This window comes from Ictidomys tridecemlineatus, chromosome 6 (genome assembly GCF_052094955.1).
Source record: "Ictidomys tridecemlineatus isolate mIctTri1 chromosome 6, mIctTri1.hap1, whole genome shotgun sequence".
In the NCBI taxonomy this organism is placed as follows: Eukaryota; Metazoa; Chordata; class Mammalia; order Rodentia; family Sciuridae; genus Ictidomys; species Ictidomys tridecemlineatus.
This window is the reverse complement of record NC_135482.1, coordinates 112,191,621-112,217,067: the sequence shown is the minus strand read 5'-3', so window position 1 is coordinate 112,217,067 and position 25,447 is coordinate 112,191,621. Positions and strand designations below refer to the sequence as shown.

General features: G+C 47.9%; 1 protein-coding gene across 2 annotated transcripts; it reads right to left on the bottom strand.

The window, feature by feature from the left end:
* Positions 1-815: 815 nt before the first annotated feature.
* On the bottom strand, positions 816-24,670 carry Il17ra (interleukin 17 receptor A). 2 transcript variants are annotated; one of them, XM_078015541.1, is made up of 13 exons: positions 24,398-24,670; positions 15,367-15,391; positions 14,518-14,664; positions 13,638-13,750; positions 11,806-11,932; positions 9,528-9,575; positions 9,255-9,418; positions 8,318-8,401; positions 7,757-7,841; positions 6,999-7,010; positions 6,707-6,808; positions 4,529-4,570; positions 816-3,734 (listed from the first exon to the last, which is right to left on the bottom strand). In XM_078015541.1, the coding sequence occupies exons 1-13, from the start codon at positions 24,533-24,535 to the stop codon at positions 2,239-2,241; spliced, it is 2,583 nt and encodes an 860-aa protein (XP_077871667.1). In that variant the 5' UTR covers positions 24,536-24,670; the 3' UTR covers positions 816-2,238. The 2 variants fall into 2 exon arrangements, with proteins under 2 accessions (XP_077871667.1, XP_077871668.1); XM_078015542.1 differs by lacking the exon at positions 6,999-7,010.
* Between the last annotated feature and the right edge of the window lie 777 nt (positions 24,671-25,447).

The following is a 25,447-nucleotide window of genomic DNA, read 5'->3' as shown; positions in this document are numbered from 1 at the left end:
CAAAGATATTAGGTGAAAAAATCAGTAACCATGGAGATAAAGAGGACTTAATGGCAACTGAGGACATTGTTTTATTTTTTTCCCTTTTTTTAAAAAAAAATTGATTTTATTATTTTTTTAAAATGACATTCTTGTTATTTTTATTTTTTTATTTTGGTACCTGGGATTGAACCCAGGGGTCCTTAACCACTAAGCCACATATCTAGCCTTTTTTTATATTTTAGGGACAGGGTGTCACTAAGTTGCTTAGGGCCTCACTAAGTTGCTGAGGCTGGGTTTGAACTCTTGATCCTCCTGCCTCAGCCTCCCAAACTGCTGGGATTTCAGAGTGTGCCACCATGCCCAGCTCTGAGGACGTTTATTGATAAGGCCTCCCAAAGCAGCTAGAACTCAAGGTTTGTGATCAAGATGTAGAGTTTGCTTCAGGAAACCATGCAGTGGCTTGGGGTCACTTTGCTGTCAGGCAAGGCCCTGCTTTAGCAAAAGCAGAGTCGCCATGGTATTCTGCACTCTGGACCTCTAATACATATGTACTGGGAGCTGGGGAAATGTCACAGGAAGCTTGGTTGGCATCCTGATCCAAGATGCTCAGTCAGGATTACTAGAGAAGAAAGAGGGCGCCTCAGAGGCTGGTGGCTGGGAGGGGTTGATTCCTTTTCTCCCTCTTCTGGTCCTTTGCTGCTGCTGCTGGACCGAGTATGGGGCACACGCCGGAACTTACTGCCTTGGTGGCCCTGTTGCTGCTGCTAGGCAAAATCTGTCTGCAAGAAAGAATAGATCTATGGTAACATGTGACTCAAAATAACTAGTGGGAATTCTTGGCAGAGTTAACAACTTTTTATTGAATCTCTTTCATGCACGCACAGGCCCAGGCACACACGCCTTGTGATGTTGGTTTCCTGTCCTATCAGAGTCCTCTCCGCGCTGAAGCTGGGAAGACATGACAGTCTGATGCCCAGAGTGGACAGCACTCGAGGCCAGGGTCAGAGGCATCCTGTGTGTTCTTCAGTTCCCATCTACCCCAAGGAGGTGCTTGAGGAAAACTGCTTTCAAACTGGGGCCTGAATCTCTCCAAATGTTGTCTTGAACCTCAGTCCTTCAAGTACACAGCAGCACCCGTTCCCTGTCCCCAAAGGGCCTGCCTGGATCTCCAGTGCCTCCTTTCCCCGCCCCAGATGGCACCTCACTCTGCCCCCCTGCCCAGTGCTTCCTGAGCTCAGGGCTTCAGCCCCAGGGTCCAGGCAGGCAGCCCTGAGACATGCTGGGCCACAGCCCTCCCACAGACAGGTGGCCAGTCAGAGAGCTCAGGATTCCAGACTCTTCCCCCTGCTGAATGCTGTTGGGTTTCACATCACACGCTCTATCCTGTCTGCTTTTAAAACTGATCTGAGGTGACTTCTAGGCACGTCTGGCACACAGTCCCCTCCCCTCCAGAGCACCAGCTCATCTTTCATGAAAGGCGTCCCCAGCGCTGCTGTCCCAGCTCCCAGCCTGGCCTACAAGGTTCTCCCTACCCCGAGCTCTGGCTTCCCCCCCATCCACATCTCTCCTGCCTCCCCCCACCAGCACTCACCCCCCCCCAGGCTCTCCCTTCCCTGGGACTGTAACATTCCCCCAAACCAGCTTCTTCCTGGGCCAGGGCCCTGCCCTATATTTTCACAGCCTGGTGAGGCCTCTGTTTAGTCTTTACACCTTGTTCCTTCATCCTCATTCCACGCTTGCTAATTTTTGGTTCTCACTAGATGTTAAGCTCCTTGGTGGCCAAGGCCTCGGTATGTGCAATATACTTTTTTTTTTTTTTATCCCAAATGCCTGGCACATAGTGGATGCCAAATAAATGCTGAATGAATCAATGAATGACTCATCCACGAATTCCTGGGAATGGGTTGTGACTTCTTGTGGGGACACAAGATGAAAAGATGGTCACATAAAGAAAAGTTAAGGAGGGGTACTGGGATCAGAATCAGAATGTCTACATTTTATTCTCCTTAATTTATTTTTGAGAGAGGATCTTGCTGTCTCACAGATTGGTCTTGAATTTCTAGGCTCAACTGATCCTCCCATCTCAGCCTCCCAAGTAGTTAGGACCACAGGGACATGCCACCATGCTTGATAAGACACCTACATTTTAAAGGCAGATGCTTCACACACACACACACACACATACATATGTACACCCACATGCACATGAATACCCTATGGAGGGTCTGGACCAGGGAGGCTCTAGGAAGCGGCCTGCTATTCTGTAGCCGGCCTCTCTGACTCCACACTGTCCCAGCCAGAGTTCTTTTGGAGATCTTGGAAGAAAAGCTGCTGCTGGAGGCTCCTCAGGTCCTGCAGAAGCTCAGGAGACAGCTGCTCAGCTGACTTCCCTAGGTCCTGTTCTTCCTCTTCCTCCTCCATTTCCCCAAGCCCATCAGGGGGCTGTGGGGAGCTCCTGGAGATGTAGCCCTGGTCCGACTGCACAGACTGCCGCTGCTCCTCCTCACAGGGTATGGAGGGGTCCTTGAGCACCAGGGCAGGGTCTTCCCATGCACCCTGGGCCTGGCTCTTCAGACTCTGCTGCAGAAGTGAGAGCATCAAGCCCCCCAGCTGCTCCCTCATACCATCGGGGAGGTGGCCAGGTGAAGCCACTGGAGTGCTGCAGAGAGGCGAGTCCTCAGGGTCCCCGGGGAGGAAGAGGAGGTTCTTTCTCTGGAGGCCACGATCCTCCAGCAGGGGGCAGGCCTCGCCCTCCTCCACCCAGGTCAGCCGGCTGGCCACGCTGTTGTCAGCCAGAGGAACCAGCTCCACGGCACAAGCAGCAGGGACCTGCTCTCTGGGGAGCACCACAGTTTGGATGGCCTCCCCCTGGGGCTGCAATTGGGGTGCTACCCTCGACATCCCCCTTCCTTCCTCGCCCACACATAAATCTACCCTCAGGCAGCCCTCGGAGGCAGGTTCCCGCACCAGGGGCTGCTGCCTGACTATCCCGCTCCCCGGCGGCAGCAGTGGCTCCTCAAACACTTCTTCGTCCAGGGATGAGAGGTTCTGGTCATCCGTGGAGCAAAGGTTCTCACGTTCAAACCAGTCAGGGCACTGGGTCTGCCACTCCCGGAACTTCTCCATGGCCTCCTTGAGCTGCCGGCCACTGGGGCTCTGCAGGTAGTTTTCCCCTGTGAGCTCCTGGAGCCGGTGCATCCGGCCAGGTTCAAACATCTCCAGGTCCTGGATCCGGAAGTAAACCTCCTCTAGCTTGTCCATAAGGGGGTACCTGGAGGTGATGTGGAAGAGGTCGGGGATATCGCTCTCACTGCTGATGCCAGTGAAGTAGCAGACGATGTAGGTGCCAAAGCAGGCTGGCTTCTTGAAGTCTGGCAGGATCATGTTCATGGCCGCGGTGAAAAGGTCCCCAGTGGGCTTCCAACGGTCACACCGCAGCTGGACAGTGGCTTCCTCCCAGCCCAGCATGGCCTGCCACTTGGCCTGGGTACCTCGGGAGCACAGGATAATGATTTTGGAATTGTTCTCCACCATTTCCTGTTTCTGCCGGCCGACCCAGGTCATGACCCCCACCTCTGAGATGACTTGTTCTTCCAGGAGGTCAAGAGCCACTTCAGTGCCACAGGTGGTGATCAGGAACTCGGCAAACTTTAGAACCACATCCATGTAGAGAGGGTGGTCAGCTGAGTAGACAATCCAGACCTTCTTGGGCTTTAGCAGTGGGGGAGTCAGGTCAGTAGTGGGCAGGACACCTAAGGGAAACCAAGGAAAGCAAGACCACATGCTTCATCCCCATGCCTCAGGCCCAGGGTAGTGTCCCTCTTGGTCAGCCTGTAAAGGCCCTGGATTAAGCACAGAGTTTTGACTCTCTAGCTTAAGAAACACAACCCAGGTCTTTTAGAAGAAGCAAAATGTTGTCTTGCCTTGTTTGGGCTGCCTGAAAAAAATCAGTTTGGTGCTTGTGTGAAAAAGAGTCTTCCTCTCACATTCCTTTCTGGCCTTTAGCCTATACTTTAATCATTTTAATTGGAAAAAAAATGGTGAAAAGACTGGCTATGTGCATGCTCAGGGAAAGACCTTTCTTCACAAGATACGGTATACTTACTTTTCTTTCTTTGTTGGGTGATTAAAAACATGGTGTCCCAGCCAGGCACAATGGCGCAAGCTTGTAACCCCATTGACTTGGGATGCTGAGCAGGAGGATCACAAGTTTGAGGCTAGCCTCAGGCCTTAAGTAATTTAGTGAGATTGTGTGTCAAAATAAAATATAAAAAAAATGGTTGGGGATGTAGTTCAATGGTAAAGCACTCCTGGTTCAATCCCCAGTACCAAAAACATGCTGCCCTAAGCCTTGGTGTTTGGGGCACCCTGAGAGTCCTCTGTGTGAGGTGCCAGAGGGTGGGTACCAAATGTGAGGTCTTCTGAAGGGAGGGGCTCAGGGGCCAGACCACAAGAGGTGACCCATTCATTCATCCTGAGAACCCACCATCAACCTTTAAAAACAATAACACACACAAACCAGCCCCTCAGAGACCAGAATACTGACCAGTGTATTTGGTGTCATCTCCATATTTTTCATGATGAGACCCTGAAATAAAAAGAAGTACATTGGAGTGACTCTACTGAAGGGAAACGGGGACCAGCTCACAGGGTGTCTCACAGGAGCACTGCACCACCCCTGACAGAGGACAACTGATAAGATAGCAATCCTCCAGATAATGGTTATCAGAGGCTTCTGGGCTTTCGCAGGGACACCATGTTGGGGAGCTGCCCAGCCACAAGGCCTGGTTGGTTGCCAGTGTTACTAACATCTCTGAAACTCGGTTTCTTCCTGTGTAAAATGAGTCTGAAGTAGTGGTAGATGCGATCATGTGCGTGAGGGGCCCTGTGCATTGTACACACTTAGTCAGCTGGGGTCCCTGTGATATCTGTGGTACTGACCCAGCGGGGCCTGTCACAGAGGCTAAGCTGCAGGGAAACTGGGGATCTGAGCCATGGTGAGGGACCAGGGAGGAGCTTTTATGAACAAACTCTACTGGCAGGAAAGTTCTTCCCCAGAAGTGTCCTTGCAGGAGGCAGAGAGCTTATGACATTTCTTTCCAGAGCTTGCACCCAGCCACTTACAACATTTCCTCCTGGTATTTTTGAGGTGAGGAAGGGGAACCAACATACTTAGGCAATTGTAACCCTGGGACATGTGATGAAAAAACTGCAAGGAATAGACTCTTCTGTGACATTTGGGGTGAAGAGAGTTCATGGATGACCATGTAAGAGAGTTATTTTAATTAATTAATTCTTAATTCTTTCTTTCCTTTTTGTGCGAACCTAGGGTTTCACATACACTATACAAGCAGTGTTGGACCACCACCAAAGATTTGGAACCTTAATTTCAATCCTTACTCTTTGGTCCTTTTCTAATTTAAAAGGGCAGTCTATTGACAGTATGTAACTAGTGGGGTTTTCCTTTCCTTTACCTGGCAGCATGCAGCACTTCAGGAAATGGTCAGAAGTATTATGGCAGCTGGGGATGCTGCTCAGTGATACAGCACTTGCCTAACATGCACAAGGCCCTGGGTTCCATCCCTAGCAACACACACACACACACACACACACACACACACACACACACACACACACACACTCTCTCTCTACAATGGTAGAAATGAAACAAAACAAAAATATCTGCTAACATCATTATTTTACCTTTTCTTTTTTTTCTCTACAGTGCTAGGAATTAAATCCAGGGCCTCATATGAGATCGGCAAGTGCCCTGACACTGAGCAATACCCCCAGCACTTGATTGAACCCAGGGGCACTCAACCACTCAGGTCTATCCCCAGACCTTTTTTTTTATAAAAAAAATTAAATTATTTATTCATTCTAATTTGTTATACATGATGGCAGAATACAATTCATTTCATATTACAAATATAGAGTGCAATTTTTCAAGTCACTGGTTGTACAAAAAGTATTTTCACACCATTCGTGTCTTCACACATGTACTTAGGGTAATGCTATCTAAGTCATTCCACCGTCTTTCCTACCCCCATACTCCCCTCTCTTTCTCTCCCTCCCCTTTGTCCTAGCTGAAGTTCCTCCATTCCTCTCATGCTCCCCCCACATCACCATTATGAGTCAGCATCTTCATATCAAAGAAAACATTAGGCCTTTGGTTTTCTGGGATTAGCTTACTTCACTTAGCATTATATTCTCTATATCCATCCATTTACCTGCAAATGCCATGATTTTATTCTCTTTTAAAGCTGAGTAATATTCCATTGTGTGCATATACAAAATTTCCCTACCCATTCATCTACTGAAGGGCATCTGGTTTGCTCCATCCCCAACTTTTTTGAGATACCGTTTGTATTATTTCATTTAATCTTTATAACAGTCTTATGGTGTCAGTATTATTTTTGTCATTTTACAACAGACAAATCTCAGGCTCAGAGCATTAAGACATCTTCCCAAGCAGTCAGTGGTTTATGAGCCCACGTCAGCCTGATGCCATGTTCTAGATTTCTGGGAACTGGGATCAATGTTCAATGTAAGAGAGGCAATGTCTCTACTCAGTTGAGATCACAGGGCTGAATTGAAGGGTGCCCTCTGAGCACAGCCTTATAGGGAAGGTCTAGAGTGAGACTAGTTAAGGAAGGAGGAGAAGGAAAGACAGAGAAAAATGAGGAACAGTGGGAAGCCCCCTGTCTGCCCCAGAGCTCCTTACCTGTTATCCTCCACGTCATGCAGACAATCAACAGGATGATGGAGCCCACCAGCAGGATAGAGATGCCCGTGATGAAGCCATACACCCACAGGGGTATATACTCTGTGGTGAGCAGAACAGCGTGAGTGACAGCAAGGGTCCCAGCGCCATTCCCCAGTCCCTGGCTCTGTCCTCTCTGGCCTGCACCAGGACACACCGAGCCTCAGGTTCAGCCTTGTCTGCCTGGCTGGGTGCAAGGCTCAGTCAGGAACCCCTCTGATCCCTGGGGAATGTGGGAAGGGTCTGAGCTTACCTGCAATTGTGACTGCAATTAGAACAAAAGAAAAAAGAGAAGAGAGTGTTCTTAATTATTAGCAGTAATTACAAAACCCATCACTGATGTCCATGGAGGGCCTAACCCTAACCCTATGCCCAATACTTTGGATATGGGTCAAACTTAATGCAGCCACCTACAGGAAGCACCCTCAGTTGTTGGTCTAAGAAGAGGGGCCTCACCTCCCTCCCGGGAGGCCGGGTCTCTTCCAGCCTGTGCCATGTCTGCTGTTGTGCAGCTGGCATGTGGCGATGGCCTCGTGGGAGTTGGGGACCCATGGCTTCTGAAGGAGAAGTAGGCAACTGGCTCAGGTAGGAAGCTGGGGCTCTCCACTACCTTAGCATGTGATCTGGAACAAACTATTTAACATCTCTGTGCCTCAGTTTCCTCATCTGTGAGCCTGGGGTGGGGAGTCTCAACTTCACCACACTGTGACTAGCAGTTTGTAAGAAGTAAAGCACTTCCATGTTACTGGTGCCTAACTCTAACCATGTGCTAGTAACAACCTCATCTTCAGTCCAGGAAGTTAAGGGCAAGGAAGCCACAAACTCTACCCAAGGCCACATGGCTTATGAAGGGCTGTGGGGAGTGTAGCTCAGGAGAGTGTCCTCAAATTAAGTCACCCTCCCCACCTCTCCGCCACACCTAGGACCAGGTCAGGACTCAGCTCCAGGGCATGACCTTCACCCAACCTCACCCCAGACAGACACAACCCAGGGCAGAGGTGTCCCTCCTACCTGAAGGCTCTGGAACGTCTGGGCAGGGGATGGTCACAGTGTGTCTAAGGCAGTCATTAAGGCAGCTGTTGAAGAAGGGCTGGACCTGGGAGAGAAGAGGAAGAACTGCAAGAGGGCCTCTGAGAGGTGGCAACATACACCCATCCCCACGCTTTCTCAACCGCAGGGGCCATTTGCAAGTAATGGACCCTGGTGGCTAGGCCAGATCTCCATGTGGCTGTTGAGCTGGGCGTGTTGGCGCTTGTGTGTAGCCCCAGCTACACAGGAGTCTGAGGCAGGAGGATCATCTGAGCCCAGGACTTTGAGTCCATCCTAGGCAATGTTAAAACACTCCATCAAGAAGCCCAAAGATCTTTCCAGGGGCAGCTGAACCCGATCTCCTATCTGTGCAGTGGGTCAAAGGTCCCCTGCCCAGGTGGGGTTGGGAGAACGGGGCAGCTGAAAGGCAGGCTGGTGACAGAGCGGCGCTGGGGCCCGATACAGCGCAGGCCCACAGCTGCCCTTGCTTACCTTGCCCCCTGTGCACACTCTCCCACACCTGTGTGCATCACGCCCACCCACCTGTACTCGGTGGCGACAGCACCAGTTAGAGCTGTGTAGCGGGAGAGTGAGGTTGGCTCGCTGGTGGAATTCCTCTTGTTTGGGCTGCAGAGAGGAGGACAAAAAAGGCCAGTTGGATAAGAACTTGCTGCATCACACCCCCAAGAAGCTTGGGGACATCACCCTCATGGACCAAGTGCACTTCTCAGGAAGGCCAGAGGGGGAAACGCTCTTCAGATTTCTGTTCCAGAAAAATTGACCATTCTGCAGGGCGAGTGGTTTGCTGTCAACTGATAAAGACAGTAGTGACTGGTATTTCCCCCTCTGCGTGGCTGCTGGGGACTGTAGGACAGATCTGTGTTCACACCCAGCAAGGGGACAGACCACACAGCACATCTTTTCTGCACTAACCTGGCTTCATCTTACTTCTTGTCTGTAGGACCCCTTTGTCTTAAACCCCTTATTTCTTCTTCTTTTTTAATCTTCAATCCTTTTTGGAGTTGGGCTCAGTGGCTCATACACAGTCACTGAGGTAGTCTCAGCAACACAGGAAGCAGGAGGACTTCAAGTTCAGGGCCAGCCTCTACAACTTAGCAAGGACCTAAGCAACTTAGCAAGACCCTGTCTCAAAATTAAAAAGGGCTGGGGATGTGGCTCAGTGGTGAAATGCCTCTGGGTTTAATCCCCAGTGTGTGTGTGTGTGTGTGTGTGTGTGTGTGTGTACACACATATAAATCCTTTTTGGAATCAAGTAGAATAAAAACAGCAAAATAGAGAATAAGGGGAGAATGGGGGAAGGAAGAACAAAAAGGATGGGTAGGGGGCAGGGCAGAATTGACTCTATTTCATCAGCCAAAAGGTGGAAAGAAAGACCAACTCTACAGCTCGCTAGGCGCCCAGGCCACTCCTGACTCGGCAGTGTCGGACTCTGGAGCTATGTCAGAGGGGTGACCATTACCGCAGGTATCCGCTGTATGTGCTCGAAGCAGCTGTGGTCCTCCATGTGTGGAAAACTGTTGAGCAGGATCTGGTAATGGGAGGATTCGTTCCACAGCGTGAAGCTCACCCGCAGCTGGTGGGCCTCCAGGGTTTCCACGGTGATGTTGGGGTCCCACAGGCTGCCTGTCAGGGACACAGATGTGGGCTGGGAGTGAGAAGGGGTGTGTACACCCACGTGTGTGCACGTGCATGTGTCTGTGTTGGGTACAGTTCTCCCAGGCCAGCCAGTTACCTGAGCTCACACATGGCGTGGTTATCTTCATCCTGGAGTCCTCACAATCTGCCGACCCAGAAAGAGAACCAATTAAGCCTCTGCCTTAGGAAGTCTGCTCTTCCAGACTCTGGGCAACAGCAGCCAAAATCATGTTCCTTGGGAAGACTGTTCAAAGACAGTCCCTTTATAGCAAGCTCCAGGACTGGACTGCTGCCACTAACCAAAGATCCAGTGTATTGGCAGTGACCTGTCCATCTCAGCCCTTCTCTCTCAGAGAACCTTCCTGATTCTAGTATATGCCTCCTGAGCTCACTCTGGGTAGCCACAGTCTTGCTCCTTCCAGTTCCTTCTCTCCCCACCCGGAGCTTCCTGGCCCACAGATGCCTCTGCCTTTTTATAGGCTGAGAAGTACTTTGGTCCCCACAGAAGATTCTCAAACTTTTGTGGACATCATCATCACTAGTTCCTCACCCAGCAGATCTGTGTGGGTGCTGAGAATCTGCATTTCTAACAAATTCCCAGACGATCTGTTGATGCTGCTGGTCCACAGATCACACTGAGGACCACTGCCCAACAGTGATATTCTTTTTTTTTTTAAACATTTATTTTTTAGTTGTAGGTAGACACAATACCTTTGTTTTATTTTTATGTGGTGCTGAACCCAGTGCCTCATGCATGCTAGGCGAGTGCTCTACCTCTGAGCCAAAACCCCAGTCCCCAAGAGTGATATTCTTGGTCCCTTATTATGGTTTAGATATGAGGTGTCCCCTAAAAGTCATGTGTGAGACAATACAAGAAGATTAAGAGGTGAAATTATTGTGCTATGAGAGCCTTAACCCAATCAGTGAATCAATCCCCTCCTTCCCCATAAGGATTAACGGAATGGGAACCAAAATCAGGGTGTGGCTAGAGGAGTGGGGCATTGGGGGTATATCTTTGTGGTTATATTTTGTCATGAGGAGACCTCTCTCTGCTTCCTGGGTACCATGTGTCTAGCTACTTTCCTTTGTCGTACTCTTTGCCATGATGTCCTGCCTTACCTTGGGCCCTGAGGAATGCAGTCATCCATCTATGGATGGAATCTCTTAAACTGTGAGCCCCCAAATAAACTTTTCCTCCTCTACATTGTTTTTGTCAGGTCTTTTAGTCAGAGTGGCAAAAAAGCTGACTAAAGCATCCGTCTTCTCCAATCTCCTTGATTATCATCTTTTACTTTGGTTTAAAAAGACACGTGGCAAGTTTGAACTACCTTAGAGGGACAGGATGAGTCAGTCTACTTTAGGAACAGGAGACGGGGTGGGGAGATTTACTCATTCAACAAAGATCTATTGAGACTTGCACTGTCCTGGGCATTGGGCACTAGACACACCATAGTGAGTAAAACAAACTCCTGCCCTCTGGAGATGACACTGCAGTAGAAGAGCCCACTAAAAGCAAACAAGTCAGAGAACAATGAATCTTATTGCATTGGTGTGTGTGTGTGTATGTGTGTGTGGGTGTGTGTATAAGAAGAAGGTCATCACCACCTTCAAGCATTTTCTGGGCTGGGGGAGGAGTGCTGTGGGGTGTGCTTGCGTAGCATGCAAGGCCCTGGCTTAGATCCTCAGCATCAAAAACCAACAAGCATTTCCTAGCCAGCTACATAAACAAGGAGATTTATGAGGTTCTGAACAGTACAGAAGTGTGGAAGACTCAGACCTTGCCCTCAGTGGGCTGAGGTTCTAGATGTACCTGGCTTTGAACAAGAAATGTAGGAAATGGCTGAGATTCAGGGGAGGACAGAGGTATAGAAGGTGACATAGATAGAAGGTGTCCAGGATGCTTTAGAAGATAGACTTGGCAGGATCTCAGGCAGGATGGGTCAGTGAGGGGAGAGAAGAAAGTGGGATAATGGAGATGGGTGTGGGTCAGACAGGGTGTGTGTGGGGGGCGGGAATGAAGAATGTGACTGGAACTAGTCTGAGAGCAGGAGCCACCACTCTTTCCAGCGTGTCTTATCCTCCTGACGTTTTCTGGGCTCAAGCTAGTTCTCTGGATAGAGGGAAGGGCTCTTATTCCCATCACACTCCTGGGATCCTGGGCCCATGTCCAGTGTTGGCCAATTAAGAAGGGGCTGCCTTCAGGGGGTGGAGGCTGAGCCTCATGCTGAGGAGCTCCCAGACCCGGGCGCCTATTCTTTCTGTGGGTACCACATGCTGGCAGTAAGCGCAGCAGGGAGGCTGCTGTCTGCCCCTGCTGCCAGCTTCTCATCCCAGAGTTGAGTGATGGAGGAAATGGCTTAGGAGGAGGCTCTTACCTGGCACAAGGAGCTTCTTGGACAGGTGGTTTGGGTCCCCGTCAGGGATGGGCTTGGGCAGGTGGTGAACAGTCACCTCGTACTCCTGGCCGGGTTCTACCACAAAGTGGCTGAAGGTGAAACGCCACTGAAGAGAAGGGAGGAGGGGAGGTTGGGGGGGTCACACACACCTGTCGTCCATCTGGGCCATAGGATCCCACCCCTACCTTCCCCCCAAACCAGTTAGAAGTAGGAATAAAACAACCACCACAGCAGAATCTGAAACTGGAGGCACAGTATCTTCCTCTGTTTTTCTCTGGTCTTTCCTGCCTGTTTTAAAAAACCTAGGCTGGCCTCATCAGTAGAGAGCATTGTCAAATGCAGAGGAGGAGGGCAGAGGCTGGGGTGTGGCTCAGTGGTAGAGCAGGAGCTCAGAGCTCAGCATGCACAAGGCCCTGGGTTCCACCCCTGGCACCCGAACAAAACAAAACAAAAGCCCCTGCAGAACATCTGGTGGACAGTGGGAGCAGTCCTCCCCTCCCATCAGCTCTCTGGAATTCCTGAACAGTGGGTGTAAGTGACCTGAGCTGGAGGGCTTGAGGCCATTGGACCCGGAACACAAGAGGCAGCTACATACTGTTCACTGACTCTTCCTCTTACAAGGCATAGTGGGAGGTCTCTGTGGAGAATGTTCTGAAGCACATAAGAGCAGAGGGAGAGCTAGAGGTCCCTCTCACCCTGGGTCTGCAGTGAGATGTGTCTGTACTGAGCTACCTTCCAGATAGTACAGATATAGAATCCAACTCCTTTTTAAAAAAAATTTTGAGAGATAGGGCCTTGCTGCATTGCCCAGGCTGCCCCCACACTCCTGGGCTAGGTGATGCTCCACCTCCGCCTCCAGAGTAGCAGGGACTACAGGAGTGCGTCACTGCAAGGGCTCCAACCCCATTCTAATGACCTGGTGGAGGGGGCTGGGGCGTCCTTTGCTTCTAAGTAGATCAAGGCACCAGGTCCTCGCCCTCCACATAGCAGCCAAGTTTGGGGTCCTCACTTAACATTGAGGGGGGCTCTGCCTTCGGTGCTTATGTCTTTGGCAGATCTAATTTGTTTTAAAGCAATCATCTGCAGATTTAAACCAGTGGTTTTTCAAACTAGCACCTGTATCAGGTCATACAGAAGGTCCTTAAACACCAACTGCTGGGCCCACCCTCAGAGATTTTGGTTCAGGAGGTCTGGGATGGGGCCAGAGAACACGCATTTCTAACAAGTTCCCAAGGGTTGCTGGTGATCCAGGGAACAGCTTTGGGAATCGCTGCTTTCAACTAACTACACAAGACCAACATTTTGTCCTCCAGCTGTGAAAAGCAAAATCAGACCAAGCTGTTAAGACTCACACCCACACCCCACCCATAGCAGGTCTTTGGCCTGGGGAGTTATTCCCTCTTGGAGGCAGGCCCTGGATCAATTCAAGTTACAGACCCAGGAGTGGTCTTCCAATTCAATTTCCTTAAGAATCAATAGCAAAAGGCCTGGGGTAGTTCAGTGGCAGAGCATTTTGCAGGAGGCCCTGAGTTTAATTCCCAGCATATTGGGGTGAGGGATAGGGTGCAGAGGAGGAGAATGAATAGGTAGGTAAAATGTGAGGAAAAAGCAAGGGAGGGAATATTTGGCTGTGCCCCGCCACCTCCCCCATCTATGGATCACAGCAGACACTATGTTCTCTGGGAGCAGCCATCTTGAATTTCTCAGACCCTCCAGCACCTTCTTATTATTCTAAGTTAGGGTCCAATATGGGGACAAGTCACACTGGTGTCATCAGAAGAACACAATCCACTCAGGAGCTGTCTTCTTACCCGCTTGCGGTGATGGCTCAGTTGGGAGAGAAACTCCAGCTCAACACACAGACGTTCATTGGTGTTCAGCTGCAGGACAGACAGCTCTGCACCCTCAAGGAACAGGATGCTGGCTAAAGGTCAGAGGGAGGAGAGGAGACAAACAGATGTAGCTGCATAAACCACTGGGTGTGCCACTTCCCTATCTGCTAGGCTTGCTCACTCCTAAAGGAAAACCTGCCCATCTCGCCTAACCCCCCACTTCCTGTTCCTTGCAGCTCACTCTCTGCCTCAGCCTACCGCCTTTCAGACAGCTGCCACCCAGCTAGGTGAGGACAAGTGGCACTTTACACCCGACCAGCAGCAGAGGCTGTGCAAACTTGCGTCTCACAGCAGCCATCTCTGCCATTCTTGCAGAGAAGGAGCAGAGCCTGTGGGCTGGGGACTCAGAGGGAACCAACCCCAGACCTGTTCACCAGGGCTGGCTCTATTTAGCCCCCAGTCTTCCCAAATCTGTAATCAGACTCTAACTCTGAACAAGTTTAGGGGATGTTTTAATAAGTGTTGGCCCCTAAGTTAAGGGAAAAAGTGCTGGCAAATGTGCTACTATTTTTCCAGTAAATATCTGGAATTTTTCATAAAATTAACAACTTGCCCAGGGTAATAAAAATTTTAGGTCTTCCATGAAGGATAGTGTGATGACAGGATTTTGCTGTGGGCTTGCCTCTAAGACAGTGAAAAGGTATTGGTAGAACGTTTGATGGATCCTTCCATCACTGAATTGCAGCCTTCATGTCTGAGTACAGGAGCCTAATTCTGAGTCTGAATGCGAGGTGATGTCTAGATGTGGATTCACTTGGATATGGTGGGACCCCAGGGCCTGGCTGACATGCCCACTCACCATCTGTCTGTAGTGTCCATTCAATGTGCACCACAGGGACCAGGTCTCCGTGCTGCGTTCTGGCAAGGCGCAGCTGGATCTCAATGTGTTTTGGGGAGGAGGGAGTCAGGTTCCGGGGGTGGATCCAGCTGTCATCCAGGCAGGTACCTGGTAGCCAGGGAGAAGCAACAATCAGAGATGACACCCTTCCTATCCCCAGGAGGCCCAGAGAGCTAGTTCCTGAAAGGTTTGGGGCCTGTGACCTTCCAGCTTGTGACCCTCCTGGGGTCCTACTCTTTCCTAAGGCTGGTCTGGGGTAACCACAAAGCTCTGAGTCTAAAGGGCAATTTGGGAAAATAGGTTTTGAGTAGAAACAGGGGTTGGAAATGGGGCGCAGGATCATGGGCAGTGGTAAGAGCTGATTTTTACATGTCGGGGCCCTAATCAGCACAGACACAAGAAGTATGTGCCTCACCCTTGAATGAAAACAAGCCGAGCAGCTGGGGATGAGGCTCAATGGTAGAGGGCTTGACCAGCTTATGTGAGGCCCTGGGTTCCATGCCCAGCACCAAAAAACAAAACAACCAACACCACAGATGTCTCACTTTACAGTAAGAGCCGTGGCAGATCAAATTGTCTTAAAGGTACACTAGGGCAGCACATGAGAGAATATTTTCAAAATCTAAATGACACTGCCCAACTTCTGCATGTAAATGTTCTCCAAAGGAAGCACTGTGCCCACACCTGGGACACGTTCGGGATTACTACAGCCTGAACTTGTAGAGGGGCTGCAGATCTGCTGCCAGAAATCAACACAAGCCAATCACAGTATTAACAAAGCAACAAGGAGAATAAAAAAAGAGGACTTACTGTTCTTGACTCTGCAGTCTAGCTCCTGTGGAAAGAAAGAAGGTGGTAATTACAGCTGAGAAAGAACTTAACCCATGCACCGCTGGACTCCAGACACCTTCCCAAGCTCATTTTTGAGAATAAAACGTATGCAGCTCTCCTTTTCCACATTTGGGGATCTCTCTGGGAGGTCTTTTCCCACCCTTCTTTCATCCTGACCAGCCAAGGGGAAGGGGCATGATAGATGGCAAAATGGAATTGGAGATTGTATAAGTAACTTTAGAAGCTGGGAACTTTACAACTTTAAAAGACACTGAGGGGGCTGGGGTTGTGGTTCAGTGGTAGAGCTCTAGCCTAGCATGCACAAGGCACCAGGTTCAATCCTCAGCACCACATAAATGTAAAATAAAGATATTGTATCCACCTAAGGCTTAAGAGTAAATTTTTTTTAAAAAAAGACACTGAGAGGTTTGTCTTGGGGCACCGTAGTGAAAAGGTCCCCAAATCTCTTGAGGCTTCCAACCTTTGGTCTAGATAACCAAAGATTAAGAGGTGGGAGGGATGAGAGCCAAATCATGAGTCCTGAAGCAGATCAGTTATGGGAAATCCACCCAAGTCCCTATACACTTTCTAGAAATGTTGAGGGCTTGGGATCCAACTTAGGGCCTGAAAGAGAGCTCAGTGAATAAAACCATTCTTCTGAGGGGTGACTCCTACATGTTCAGTTTTGGCAGTGCAGAAGGGAAGACCCTGGAACTCAGGCTCAGGTACTGTGAGTTCTCCTAGCTGCTCACATGGACCAAACTCATGCTGTGCTGAAGCAGATCAAAAGCACACATTTAAAACCAACAGAGTAGTTTGGTCTGTGTGCAAGATTTGCTATAATGGATCAAACTTTGTACTCCTAGAATAAATCATACCAGATTAGGGTGTCTTACTCTTTATTATTCTTTGTTATTTGGGTTGTCATCTCTTTCTCTTAAGAAGGAGCAGAGAGCAGGGCTGAGGCCTGGGAGGGAGCAGATGAGCCCCTGGGGCTCATACATGAAGTGGACATAGGGATCAGTCTGGACACATTCCCGACTGACTCTGTTGTGCTCTTCTTTAGGACCCCAGTGCACATGCTCTTGGGGTCTAGACCTTGCACTCTGTGCAGCTTCTAGTATCAATTCCCAGCTGCTGGTCCTGGGCTTGCATCACAGCCTCTGAGGTGCTCCTCAAATTCAGCAGAGGCCAGCATGCTGCCTCTGCTCTCCCTCTGACAAATGCCTGCTTTTTCCTGAATGGTAAGATTAACTCCCAGGACCCTGTCCTTTGTCCTCCCACTTGAAACTCCTAGGATGGAGGCTTGGAGGATAAGAAACTGGTTCATTCATCTTTATTTGGGGAGCTCCTCTAGAAAAGGCAGATGGATACTCCATTTGGAATTAATTCCATTTTATCCACTGGCAGCTTCTTAAAAACCATGGCCAAATGATGCCCATGATGACCAAGAGGAAGTGGGAAGGTCTGAAAACAGCTGAGAATGATGAAAATAGCTTGGTATGTCACTATACTGAGCTACTGTTTGGTCTTGCTTTTCGAGAGTTATTGCTATATATACGTATTTTCCTTCTATTTTTAAATTTTGTTTATTTATTTTTATGTGGTGCTGAGGATCAAACCCAAGGCCTCATATGTGCTAGATGAGCACCCTACCACTGAGCCACAATCTCAGCCCCAGTATTTCCCTTCTATTACTATTACGCCTGTAGCTTTTCTTAAGAGTATCCCTGAATCCCCTTTGGTGTGGGGATTGAACCCAGGGCCTTGTGCATGCGAGGCAAGCATGCTACCAACTGAGCTTCATCCTCAGCTAGCATCCCAGAAGCTTACCAAATACTCTCAAGCATTTATGAACATAGCTTCATACATTTTCTCCTTCAAATTACTGATATAATGGATTATACTGATGATTTGCTATGATGGATCAAGCTTTGTACTCCTAGAATAAATTATACCAGATTATGGTATATTATTCTTTGTTATTCTGCTATATTAAATTTGCTAATACATTATTTAGAATTGCCTCTAACTATATTCATAAGTGAAACTGGCCCATAGCTTTCTTCTTCTGTATAAGATTTATCAAGTTTGAGAATTAAGCTTACACTAGTTTTTTAAAAAAGGGTAACTTTTCCTTTTTTTTCCTGTGGTACAGAATGTTCATTAATGAAGAATGGCTGAATAAAGAAAGATCTAGTTTAAATCTAAATATCCATTGAAATGGAACTGTTTGAATAGATTGCTATCTCCTAGGGAATATTGTGCAAATATTAAGGAGAATTAGTTAAACAGATATCTATAACCGAAAGAGATAGCTTTGTTGTTGAGTGAGGAAAATATGTCGCAAAGAACTTTTTGTACTTTAATCCCATTTTCTATAGAAATAAATGATGAAAAAGCCTCCTAATATATTTACATACGGTTGAGCATGATTATATGAACATAGAAAAACATGGAAAAATCGATATCAGCTGTTAACACACTGGTTATTGAGGGTAAAAGGGATAAAGAGAAAGAGAAGAAATTTGAGGTGGAAAAGATTTAATCAAAACAGAAAAACTTGCATATAGGCAAAATGCAGCTACAAACTTCCTTTAAAGGTCACAGTGCATGAACTATGTACATATTCTAACTTCTTCTCAAACCATATGAAAATTATAATGGATTTTTTTTTTTTTGGTAGTACTGGGACTTGAATCCAGGAGCTTTCTTCTACCACTGAGCTAATATCCTCCTTAAAATATTCTCAGACAGCCAAGGAGTATCCAATAATTGAGATGGGTTTCCTGTATAAAAATAGATCAAAACAAAATTTTAAATAATGCTCCTGGAGGAAATAAGACAATGCTTCAAACAGAATAAAATTAAAACAAATAAAACCATTATAGCTCCAAAGAGAGAAGAGGCGACATTTCATTCATAAGACAAGGACAGGATATTGTGAGAAAGTAAGCAGAGACTAAAAACGAACTTCAACAATAAAAACCAGGGCTGGGATTGTGGCTCAGTGGTTGAGTGCTTGCCTAGCATGTGTGAGGCACTGGGTTTGATTCTCAGCACCACAAATGAAAACAAATAAATGAAGTAAAAATCCATCAACAACTAAAAAGTAAAAAGAATAAAGACCAAAGGGTTGGGCTGTAAAAATCAAGGAAATTTCTCTGAAACTAGAACAAATACAAACAAAACTAGAAGAAACACGAACATTAGAGAATTAACTCAGGGAACATAAGATACAATTGGCTGGATTATGAAAAAGTGAATGAATAAAAGTGTGTGTGGGGGGGCTGGGGTTGTGGCTCAGTGGTAGGGTGCTTGCCTAGTATGTGTGAGGCACTATGTTCGATTCTCAGCACTGCATATAAATACATTAATCAAATAAAGGTCCGTCAACAACTAAAAAATAAATAAATGGGAAGAAATCATTAAGAAAAAAGAAAGAAGAAGACATTCTAGAGCTGAAGAACTCATGTTGCCAAATTAAAAAGCTCCACTCAATGACCTATATAGCAAATGAAGAAAAAAGATACACACCAAGGCCCAAATACCACAAAACACTACAATACCATAATAAAAAGGAGTTTTAAAAGTTTCCAGAAAGAAAAAAACAGGTGAAATATCTTAGAGCAGGAACCGCAATGGCATTGGCTTTGTTAGCATCTGTACTGTTTGCTTGAAGGCAATAAAGCTATGTCTTCAATATGCTGAAGGAAAATAATTCTTAACTTAAACTGCTTATGTCCAGGCAAACTATCAAAAAGAGGTGAGAGTAGAATAAAGATATTTTCAGGAAATACTAATAAATATATATATATATATATATATATATATATATATATACACACATACATATGTACATAGTTTATTATATATTTATATCTAACCCTCATAAACGTAGAAAATTGCAGGAGCATATGCTCCAGGAGATGTGTGAATAACCCCAAGCAGGAAGACACAGGATCCAGGAGTTGGCAGATTTGACCATGATGGATGTCTGGTATTAGAGCACTTGCCTATCATATGTGCGAGGCCCTGGGTTCGATCCTCAGCATCACATAAAAAAAAAAAATAAACAGAATAAAGGTATTGTGTCCAACTACAACTAAAAATAAATTTTAAAAAATGTTTATAAAAATGAAAAAAGATTGAAAAATGAGGTAAACAGCTGGGCCCAGTAGTACACACCTGTGACTTGGGAGGATGAGACAGGATTGAAGTTAGAGGCCAGTGTGAGCAACTTAGTGAGACCCTGTCTCAAAATAAAACAAAAAGAATAAGATAACAAAAAGGGTTGGGGATGCAGCTCAGTGGTAAAGTGCCCTGGTTTCAATACCCAGGGGGGGGAAAAGACAAAAACATTAATTTAGGGAAAGAAATAGTGAATATTTTCCCTTAGAATTTCAACACAGAATTTATATTAATATAACATTTTTAATAACATAAAATTAGTACTAAGGATTATTTTTGGATACTAAGATCTTGTTCTAACAAACTCCTTACCCTTAATTTTTATTTTTGTATCAGAGCTTGAACCTAGGGGCACTTAATCACTGAGCTATATCCCCAGCCCATTTTATTTTTTATTTTGAGACATGGCCTTGCTAAATTGCCAAGACTCGAGATCCTCCTGCCTAAGCCTCCTGAGTTGTTGGGATTACAGGCATGTGCCACTGTGCCTGGCCAAATTTTTTTACTTCAAACTTATCTTGGGGTTAGGGTTATAGCTCAGTGGTAGAGCACTTGCCTAGTGTGCTCTATAGGCCCTGAGTTCAATCCATAGCATATTTAAAAAAAAAAAAAAAAAAAAGGGAAGAAGAAAAACGAGAAGACCTAGCCACAGTGGGAAGACTAAAAAGAAGAAATGAAAGATTGCACTAACTCTGGGCATTCAATGAACATTACTGGGTGCCTGATATAGAAAAGTGGGCTTTGAAGTTGTACACAGGGTCCTGCTCAGCTCCACAAGCACTTGATGGTTGGCCTGGAAAAGAGTGACTGGCTTCTCTAAAGCAGGTTAGCCAATCTCAAAGGTTGTCATGAGTACTGGAAGAAAGCATGTGTGCCAACACAGTTCCTGGCACCAAGCTCCAGGTGAACATTGGTGCAATGCCACAGCGGGCCCAGCCTGGTGCTTTCATCTGTGAGTGATGTGGCATGTGAAAGCTCTCCTATAACCTATGAGGCAAGGATCACTCCTTTTATGAGGACACTGGCTCCTAACACTGGGGTGACTGGCACCGGTGATAGGGGAAGCTTGATTGGATCCGGCCCAGGTCTTTTTACTCTAAGATGCAGGCTTCTGTTTGTTGGATGCTAACTGATGTCACTGTCTCCTGATGGGAGATTAGTCTGGCAAGAGCAGCAAGCAGCCAGGGTGAGAAGTCAGGCATGGTAATCAGGACTTGCTAATTGCTGGTTTTACCACATACAGTGTCCCCAGCCCTGCCTGCTCCAGTGTCTCTACACTATGCAAGCATGTCCACAGAACACAACTTTTTACAGTCTGGAAGAGCAGTAGAACTGAAAGTGGCTTTTGGTAACCAGAGGATAAAAGGGTTAAACCAAACAGTCATTCTATCACCACAAGTGAAAACCACAAGTGTTCAGGAAAAAAGAACTTGTTAACGAAATGTATATCCTGTCTATGAAACTGAGTTTAACGTTCATACTGACCAACTCCAAGTTGTCACTGTCTTTGCTTATGGGCTTTCCTCAGTCTGACAGTCTTGGGAAACCTGCAAGAAAGCCCAGGCAGGGGGATGGCCAGCCAAAGAGAGAAATGCAATTACTTATGGTGTCTCTAGGACTGGTTTCTGTGGGGGAAATCAGTCATCAGGGTTTTGAGGTGCTAAAACCAGGCAGACAGAACCAGTGCTAGGGCTGGTCTCAGTTTATGGCTGCTTTTCAAGCAAAGCTAATAACTCCTTCCTTGGGCTCATTCTTTTGTTCTTTCACTCAACGAATATTTGTCAAGTCCCCACATCCTGTGCTTGCAGTTGAGCTAGGAGAAGAAAAGGCATGCAGAAGCCTCCTTCCCATTTTAGAATGGAATCATCTAGGACTAAGTCTAACCAGGGTTTTGTTGGGCATTCATATTCTGGAAAATGATGTGGCTCACTTTGAGGTGGTCACCCACTCCCTACATTGTGGAAATGAGGGAACGCAGATCCAGCCTAAATTGCCCAAGGTTACAGAAACTATAAGTGATGTTGGGATGTAAATTCAGGTTTGTGGCTTTCTCTCTCATCACTATATCATGCTATATCCACTAAAACTTCAGGGGAGGGGCAGAAATTTTAAGGGTGTGGTTTTTTTGTTTTTCCTTTTGTGTAGTAGTCGGAATGAAACCCAAGGCTTTCAGCACTCTACAGCTGAGTTACTCTCCCAGGCCTTTTTTTAAAATTCTAAGACTTTTTCAGAACTTTGCCCAGGTTGGCCTCAACCCTCCTGCCTCTGCCTCTAGAGCAGCTGGATGTGTGCCACTGTGACCACCTGAGGCTTCTTCTAAAATGACTAGTCAACAGACAGGGAAGCTGTCTAGGGAGATGAGTTGTCTGTGAGCCAGGAGCAGGTAGAGGGGAAGAAGAAGGAAGAAAATGGACAAATTTGGCCATGAGCATTTCTCTCCAGTCTTCTCTGGAATCAGGCAAGGCCTTGGGTTTGATCACTAATGCAAAACAAAACAACAACTAAAACCCTTTTAGTGCCAGGCAGGTGGGCATGTCTGTAATCCCAGGGGCTTAGGAGGCTGAGGCAGGAGGATTGTGAGTTCAAAGCTAGTCTCAGCAATTTAGTGAGGCCCTAAGCAACTCAGTGAGAGCTTATCTTTAAAAAGGCTGGGGGGGGGTGGTGCTAGGGTTGTGTCTCAGCAGTAGAGCGCTTGCTTTGCATGTGTGAGGCCCTGAGTTCAATCCTCAGCACCACATAAAATAACTAAATAAAAAACCCCTTTAGCCCAGCCCATATCACATCCCTATCTCTGTTCGAACTTCCTTTCGCACTTTCCTGCTCCACAGACCCTCCACTCCAGCCACACTCTTTACCTAAGGACCTTGGCTCTGGCCCTTTTATCACCTGGAATGCTCCAACCAACCTCTTGGAGGTTCCCACCAGCCCTCAGGGATGCCAAAATGTCTTTTCAAAAGGACTAGCCTTTCTGGAAGTGATTTTTCCTTTCTCTGGTCTTTGGTATGCTTACAATTGTGCAAAATGTGCTTGCTATAGGCTGCCTTCTAAGACAGTAACATTCCTCCTAGATGATTTTAAGCCCTGGACACAGGAGTGTTTCTTTCTTTTGGGAGTGGGCGCTGGGGATCGGACTCAGGGGCACTCCACCACTGAGCCACACCCCCAACCCTATTTTTGTATTTTATTTAGAACAGCATCTCTCTGAGTTGCTCAGTGCCTTGCCATTGCTGAGGCTGTCTTTAAACTCCTGCCTCAGCCTTCCACACGGCTGGGATTACAGGCGTGTGCCACTGCGTCAGGCCCAGGAGTGTTTCTTTACAGGTTCAGTTCCTAGCATAGTACTTTGTATTTGGCAGGTACCTGACAAATGGCCATCTACAAAGGAACACCAAATCCTCCATGTTGGGACACAATCTGCAGCAAGGACCCGATGAACTTTTGAGTCTACTGTTTTGGCCAACAGTAGAAATCAAAAGGACATTTCCCAACATTGGTTACATTTTTTTTTTCTGTAAAACAGGCATTCTCCACCCTCTTTTGGTAAATCTTCTACAATATTAAAGAGAAATATCCCTTTGTTTCACATCCTCTGACTCAGACACTGACTATTATTCCCTGGGGTCAACGGTGGTGCAGTAAGGGGCACGTGGGGGATGGTTGGGGGGGTCAGTAGCTGAGAAACCAGAACAGGGAGGAAAGAGCATGGAGGGGAAAAAGGAAGTGTATTTTGAGGAAGGGGGGGCATTTGTTTTGCTGTTTCCTTTTTTTCTTAAAGGTCAAAGTTGCATTGCAAGGCAACTACTTGACAGGTGGGTATGTCAATTCCTGCGGATGTGTGTGTGGGGATCCTCCTTGACAATCACATATCTGTCTATATCCCACAGCGTGCCCACCCTGTTCCCAGATCTCAGTGTTGGTGGCAGAGGTAGTAGTGGGAAGAACAGTGTCAAATCATCTGCATAGCGCGCCCCTGAAGTTCCAGTCACGTGGGAGGCTGAGGCAAGAGGATAGCTTGAGTCCAGGAGTTCAAAGCCAGCCTGGGCAACACAGCAGAGGCCTCATCTCAAAACAAAACAAAACAAAACAAAACAAAACACACAAAAACTCAAGGCTCTGCTCCTCCGCAGATGGTCATGCCGCGTTTCTCTTCTGGTGCTCCTGTAGTCCTGTAAGCCATCCCTGCTCACCAGGGATGCTCTACTTGCCAAGTCCCCTTGAAGCGGGGACTTGGCAAGTCCCCGGAGAAGCGGAGTTGAGGTCAGTCCTCGTCCTCTACTCCCGGCTCCTAGGAGGCTTTAGTGCACCAGCTAAAGGGGAAGCTTTCAAGCGCCACCTCCAGCCTCCCGGGGTCACGCTGTGCCACCGATAGAGAAGGAGGATATGTGTAAAGTCCACCGCATAGAGTACAGTTCAGACTCATTTTGGCCCTCACAAATCCCCTTTACCGCAGCCAGTTTCCAACCAGTCCTGCCAGCCTCCCGGACCCGGCCGCGCGCCTCGGTCTCCTTCCCCAAACTTTGGCCCGGGTGGAGTCTTCGCTCCCTCCTCCAGCTCACGACGGCGGGTTGGGTTGTGCAACACGCGCCGGGCAACCTTTTTCCATCCAACTCCCTCTTCCCCCGCGAATATACCGCAACTCCCACCACTCCGAGAGCACCGCGATCTTTTTGTCCACGCCCTGTATCCCAGTGAGACCCCCCAATGCAGATTTCATGTCTCCCTACCCCTGGCGGTAGTTCCGGGCCGCCAGCCCCTGCTTGCCCTCGCCCCCGCAGTATTCTCGCCGTGTCCGCGTCTCTAGCGCGCTTCGGGGTCTCACCTGCTGCGAACAGACCGGTGCCGGGTGGTCCAACAGCCGCAAGGAGGCGCGAACCGGGGCCAGAGCGCTCACACACAGGAGAAGCAGCCCCACCGGGAGTCCCAGAACCGCGGGCGGCCAGCGGGGCAGAGCCCCCATGGCCGCGTCACGGTGGCGAGGTCTCGCGGCCCAGGTCTGGGGGCGCACACGGAAACGCCCTGAATCTTTTAGTTACTGTGAAGCAGAGTACGCGGTCCTTAGCCAGCTTCCGGCTTTCAACCCGCGCTGGGGAGGGGCGGGCCTCGCTGAAGGGGCGGGGTTTGGGCGGGGGCGGTCCCTCTTTTGGCCCAACCTTCCACAGAGTCCCAGTCGCTTGGCCTCCGAACTCTTCTGCCCGGGCTCCCCTCCGCCGCCTCATCTGCAGCCTCAATTCTGCAGGGCGAGCGGTCACTTGTTCTCCTGCCTTCATTTACTCCCAAACTCAGTCTCTGTCATCAAGCCGTCGAATTAGATTTTAATCCTCGTCCTTGCTTGCTGCTCTCGCCCTTATCCACACTTCTTTCTCTACTTAGTTCCTTGGCGTCCAGCCCCCAACTCCGGATTCAAGGAACTCGATTTTCTTTTAATTTTTCCTTTTTTTTTTTTGTACTCGAGATTGAACCCAGGGACGTTTATCCACTGAGCCATATCCTCATCCCTTTTTATCTTTTGAGACAGGGGGAAGTTGGTTTTAATAGCCCCTATTCCTTTTCATTCTCCCCTCCACCTCTCAGTATTACTTTCTCACTCGTTCTGCAGTCTCTCAGATTTCCTTCCCCAAGCCCTTTTTCAGGGGAGCGAGAGACAGCTCCAGGCTGGGGAAGGAGTTTAGAGCAGTCATTTCCCAGCCTGTTGGTGGGAACTCTGGGAGATTGCGCTCCTTGAGGTAGGCATCCTGTCTCCAATCAGTGTTTCCATAGCGCCCAATTGTGCGTATTGCCTAAGAGGTTTATTCCATCTCTGCTGAAGGACTGTCCGCAGCTAAATTACATGTGCAGATGTTCCTTGAGCGACGATGAAATTGATCCCAGT